Source organism: Silurus aristotelis (assembly GCF_946808225.1).
Source record: "Silurus aristotelis genome assembly, chromosome: 3".
NCBI classification, from domain to species: domain Eukaryota; kingdom Metazoa; phylum Chordata; class Actinopteri; order Siluriformes; family Siluridae; genus Silurus; species Silurus aristotelis.
Genome location: NC_139576.1, coordinates 19,919,879 through 19,925,878, shown reverse-complemented (window position 1 = coordinate 19,925,878; position 6,000 = coordinate 19,919,879). Strand labels below are relative to the sequence as shown.

Here is a 6,000-nt window from a genome sequence, read left to right as displayed (position 1 = left end):
ACTTTGGGTGTGGGCCAGACCTGTAGCGCTTCAGTGGAAGATAACAAATGAGCCAAGGCTCTCTGTGTCTGTCACACAGCATCTGCCACAGTGTGGTCGGGTTATGAGAGCAAATAATTCTCCTGTCAGCAACCTGAGCATGGCTCCATCCATCAACAGACAAATGCTCGGGGGCAAGCCAGGTACTGTACCAGCTCTTCTGGACTCATTTGTCGCATACAGACAGAACAGAATGTGAACTGGATGCATGAATATTAATAGTACAAGCCCTAGTACTAGTAATAGTACAAGCCCTATTACTATTAATCACTGTAAATAATGATCACTGGGTGATGAGTCACTTAATGCCAATGTGTCCTTTAGCATGACACCTAAAGCAAGCAGTTCACAGGAACTCTGAAACATTGAGGAGCAAGTAACAGAAAGCAAGCAATTGAGCCAAAAACAAAAAAACATTAATCCTTGCCCGAGACTAATGAGACCTCTAGGACCAGAAAGATCGACATTTCTGGATACTATTTCAACATGGTTAACTGACAGAGAGATCAAATCCCTTATTTTCTACCTCCACATTTCCCATGTATAAATACCTCATCCTACTTTAACACTGATTGAAGTCTTGACTAGATCCAGGGTGCTGTACAGGTTCAAGGGAAGACACACTACTTATAGGCACATCCTCTCTCTCTTTCATCATAAACTATCCGTGAGAACAAAGCAGTCAGGCATATATAAACGAAACCCCCGTTAAGCACCGTTTTCCTTTTTTTTTTTCTACCAGTAATCTGTCGTCCTCGGCTGCTCTAAGTCACCCCGCGTCCTTTGATAGAAATGCAGACAGACAGTCCTCTCTGAAAAGCAGATCAAAGGAGAATAACTGACTTCTTCAACACAAACTATAATGCGAGCCCGCAGCAATGCTCGCGCCTTGATGTTGCACCGCCACGGCGAGCCGCTTCTACATAACAAAGTGGAAACCAGCGTGGCTGATGGCAATGCTCAACATCCTTATTGTGCTGTGTAAATTCCGCCAAGGCTTCCCCCCTCGCCGCCTGTTTGTGAGACAGCATGTAAACAGGGGCAGTTTGTTCTAATCAAGGTGCAGAGCTGCTAAATACATGTCAGAGAGTGTGGTGCCAAACGCAGACGCCGTCAGCAACGAGGCTCAAAACATCAGTTAGTTACACTCCAGATGACAAGCTGCAGACACAAAAAAAAAACCCACACAGATGCCACACAAATATTCCCACACACAAACACACAGCCGAGACAGTGCATTAACTGATATAGACAAAACAAACATGAAAGCCCTTACACTTTCAGGAGAAAACAAGAGATATTCCCCACCAAAATCCTGTTTAGGTTTTTTGTTGTAGGTTTGTACCCTCATAGAATATGCTTATGGCTGCATTAAAAATGACCAGACATAAACATGCACAAACACAGACTGCTCGAAAATCATGTACTGGAAATTCACCTCATTCATCATAAAGATGCCTCTCCACCTAGCTCACACACAAACACCCTAGACCAGTCTGCAAACTCAAAGCTCATGCATGCATAAAAAGTTAGATACAGGCCTAGAGACAAACATCTACACAATATTTTGTGCAATACAAATTCTAGAGATGTTTTTCTCACAAAACCATTTCTCAACCAGAAAAGCTTTTCCATATTTACAGATTTCCTTTTACACAATCAAGCATTATTATATTAGGATTATTAACAAAAAATATACTCAAATGGTTTAAAGAAAGCCACACAATCAAAATTGAACACAGGGTCCAGCGCCGTCTAGAGCTGTACATGACACATGAGCTGGTAGACATTTTGTCAATAGTAATCTACCACATAAAAAGGGCTGTGCAATTTTTCTGAACTACCGAGCAACCCGGGTGGCTATTTAATGATTATTTCTCAGAAAAGCTTTGAGCAGGACACAAAACTAAAAATGGACTGTTGTGCAGAAGTAGTGCATCTAACTATGAAGTACTTGCATCAATCTGTCAAAAGACAAAACAGCTTGCTACAAATATATTAAGCTTCACATTAGTCATTATTATTGTGGTCATAATGTTGGTAAATATTTCTTAAAATTTAAAATGACTAAAAAGGAAATCAGTTAATTAGTCAAACAAATGTGTCTACAATTGTAGATAATAATATTGAATATTATTATGGTATATACACTATATAGACAAAGTATTGGGACACCTGACTTTTCCAGCCATGTGTGACTGGTCAAAAGGCACATATAAATCTTATGGGCAGGTGTCCAAACATTTTATCTATATAGTGTAAATCTTCTCAGTATTCTACAAAGATTCTTAATTCTGTTCCTGAAATGTCCCTGCACATTTTAGATCTGGTATTAACCTCATGAAGGGTTTGGTTCAGCTGGTAAGATTAAGCAGGTGTGATGAATCACAAGAAGCACTAAAACCTGTCGTAGAGGACACTAGGCAAATGCTGGAAGATCCAGAGCTAAATCAGAATGAAACTAATACCCAATTTATCATATTGATGCCTGGATAGTAAATAATGTTTATAATGTTAAAATCATGACCTCTGCTAGTTGCAATTAATTGTGTTAATGGTCTTCACGTTTTTACGTTTTCTATATACTTCATTACTCTTATTTGAAATACGCTCCATGGCTCTTCAAGTACTTATGTCTACAGTCATCTCTGAGGAAATAAGCAGATTTTTTTAAATGTAATATTTCTGTCAGACTAGAGATATTTCTGTCAGACAAGATTATGAGAGAATGTATGAAAGCAAAACAAAACCAATACCTAATCAATTGCACATTTCATACAATATTATGGTAAATGTATTATGGGCATATATACGGAATTTATTTTTACCAAGTTTAAGAGTCTGACTTTAAACACCTCTTTTGGAAGTTGCAAAATTTTAGCCTGTTATCTGTTTCTGACATTTAAAACTGTACATTAAATTTATAATATATCCAAATTCTAAATAAAAAAATAAATAAATGAAAAAGTCAAGACATTTATTTCTCTATTTTTTTCAAGAAGTTAGAATCTCAAAAGTTATGAAGAAGTTATCCAATCTCACTATATCCATTAAAAATAACTGTATAAAATAAAATGTTATGATTGACTCTCTAATGAAATACGGTAAACAGCTGGACAACCCAGTGTCTAAATAAGAATAGTAAAGCAATTTAACAGAGTGCTATAAAAATCCACAGAAGGTCTGGTCGTATTACGACTCTGAATCTTATTTTGCAGCTGGACACCAGAAATGAATAGTGTCATTGCAATAAATTGTGCCTGTAAGTAATTCATTAGAAATCTACATAGTGACATTTTAAAGAGTATATTCAGTCATTCTGTAACCTTGGTGTAAATCAGTGTTCCATAGTCACAGATGTCCTTCATTATGAGGTGGAAACACCTCCTACTGACAGTCTCAAGTCTCCACACACCCACTCATAATATCAATGTCCGAGGCCAGCCCAGTATGGGAGTGCGAGTGACCACGACAGATGACATGTTAACAGAATCATTTCACACTTCAGTGCACACACACACACACACACACACACACACACACACACACACACACACACACACACACACACACACACACACACACACACACACACATTCCTTTTTATTCAGACATGGCCTTGCTGAAGGTCCCTATTCCACTGATTTATGTGTCTCATCCAAGTATCTGTTCTCATTTCAGGAAAATTAAGAATTAAGGGAAAGAAGAAAAGGAGAGAGCAGGACAGACAGAAGTCGTCGGATATCAACTCAGAATGATATACTTGCAAATTACTTTTTTATATCTAGAAATAGAAATCTACTTAGGATATGTCATGCAACAGAATTCAGAATTGTATAGTTCAGAATTCATAAGCATTATACTTTACTGTCCATCATATTGAGCTTAGTGTTAGTTTAACTGCAAGGTAGGAGTTATCTCCTGATAGGCAATGACATCACTGATTTCACAGGTTCTAGTAGCATTTGTTAAACCTCGAACATGTTTGAGATGTTGGTTCACACTAAAGGTGTGTGTAAGGTTAGCATCACACCAGCAGCTGAGAGCCCTCCTCTCATGCATGCTCGGTGAGGGACATATAACATTGTGCAGGTAGCCAAAGTGTCAGCCTCATCTCAATGAAAAAAGAAGCAGCTAATCACACATGCAAATTGCAATCAGAGGGCACAGGCACACTGCATTGTGTGAGATAATAGTGTGATTGTGCCGATGACAGGTCAAATGCTTTAACCATCAAAGCTTTCAAATAATCATTAATCAGAACAACGTGTAGAGACAGATTTTGTGATTGGGTGAAATTTTTTTTCAATAAAAGCATAAAATGTCAAGCTGAATTCATTCGATTTCAGTGCGATTCAATTTTACACACTGGAAATTAAAGTCCTTCACAAACAATTATTAAAATAAACAATTATCAAATCTCCTTTTAAACCATCATATCAATTTTCCTCTAAAAGAATCGCCCAATTAGCAGCTCTTGGACAGGATCCTCTACTCCCACCAGAGTGTATTGTAAGAACCCAGCTTTCTTCCACACATCTTTTACATAATTTCTCCGTTTTCCCAACCCATCTTCTCTTTTCTAAACTTCCCTCTAGGTTTGGGTGGGTGCATGGTGCCCTCTGCTGTCTCACCTCGGTATTTTAAACAGTGCTTTTACAGGATGCATCTCAGCCAGTGGTGGATCTCCCTCAGCCAGCTCGATAGCAGTGATGCCCAGAGACCACACATCACAGCGGGCATCATATGAGTAATCCAACTGCTGCTCACATGCAATCACCTATGGAGAAAATAAAAACCTTTCAACCCCTACACAGCATACTGAAAGCATTGTATAATTTGTATGTGCACAATGTTTGTCAGTGGGCGTTGATGTGTGGACTAACAAACTTTACACCATTTTTGTGTTGTTCCTGAAAAATTATACAAACACTTTAGGAATGACTGTTGCCAGTAGTGTAGGCTTTTAAACACATGGTCTTTTCTCATCTAGGCCATAAAAGGCTCGTACGTCACTGTGACCAATCAAGTAACAAAAGAATCGCTCCTGCTGACTGCATTCTAATTGGCCTAAAGGCCAGACCCCCTCTAGCCCAATCATCTCGCTTCACTACCAAATAGAACAAGTAAGGGACAAACCAGCTCTCTGCTATTAACCTTCACACGACCCCTACAGTGACACACTTGAGAATGCACGTGCTCAAAAGCCCACAGTCTTTGACGCAGGGCTGTACAGATCAATCAAAATCCAAACTGTGATTCTTCAAACAATACTTCATTAACCTATAGATTTGCATAATGTGCATAATGGCTGGAAGGATGAAATTGAAAAACATCCCCCAGCAAAAATGGGTACATACTGCATATAAATGTACAAGACAGAAATAAAGAGTAAGAGAGAATGGGAGGAGATACCTCAGGAGCCATCCAGAAAGGCGTTCCGACTGACGTGTTTCTGTGCAAGCGTGCACTCGACAGCTGAGCTGACACACCTGCAACAGAAGCAGTCCCAAACCCGTTTTAGAGATCCTATTATGGAAATGACATTCATATTCCACAGGGAGAATGTGTATTTCAATGATTTCTTTACCACTATTTGCCCTCACCCCCTTTTAACATTTATATAAACCATCAAACTAAAATGGTTTCAGTAAACAGAATAATCCAGCTACCATTATTTAAGTAGACCAAGTACACATGGTTGTCCCCATCAGATCATTTGAAAGGGAATGATTTTAATGAATGAATACATTTAAAAAATAATTATTACTGATTTAGATTTTATCAACAACAACAAAAAAACAGGAAGATGGTGTGTAAAGAAATAATATTTGAAACAGTTTATACTTTATTAATGTAGCAACATGATTTGTTGCAACTATAACAGTCATACTGAACAAGGTTGGTGAGATGCTTCTAAATTGTGCTATAGCAGATTCAGTGGTTTTCAAAACATACATT

At 38.3% G+C, this 6,000-nt stretch overlaps 1 protein-coding gene across 7 annotated transcripts in view; it reads right to left on the bottom strand.

Moving 5' to 3' along the window:
* Positions 1–6,000, bottom strand: part of myo3b (myosin IIIB) — a gene marked incomplete at its 3' end in the record, with an annotated part of 77,144 nt that overhangs the window by 59,188 nt on the left and 11,956 nt on the right. For 6 of the 7 annotated variants that reach the window (XM_083536688.1, XM_083536687.1, XM_083536690.1 and 3 more), the window contains exons 7-8: positions 5,455–5,531; positions 4,674–4,819 (exon numbers count right to left, since the gene is read on the bottom strand). In XM_083536688.1, the coding sequence (XP_083392814.1) occupies positions 4,674–4,819; positions 5,455–5,531 (223 nt within the window). Of the gene's footprint in view, positions 1–4,669; positions 4,820–5,454; positions 5,532–6,000 lie in introns of those variants that run through there. The other variant, XM_083536693.1, reaches the window with a different exon arrangement.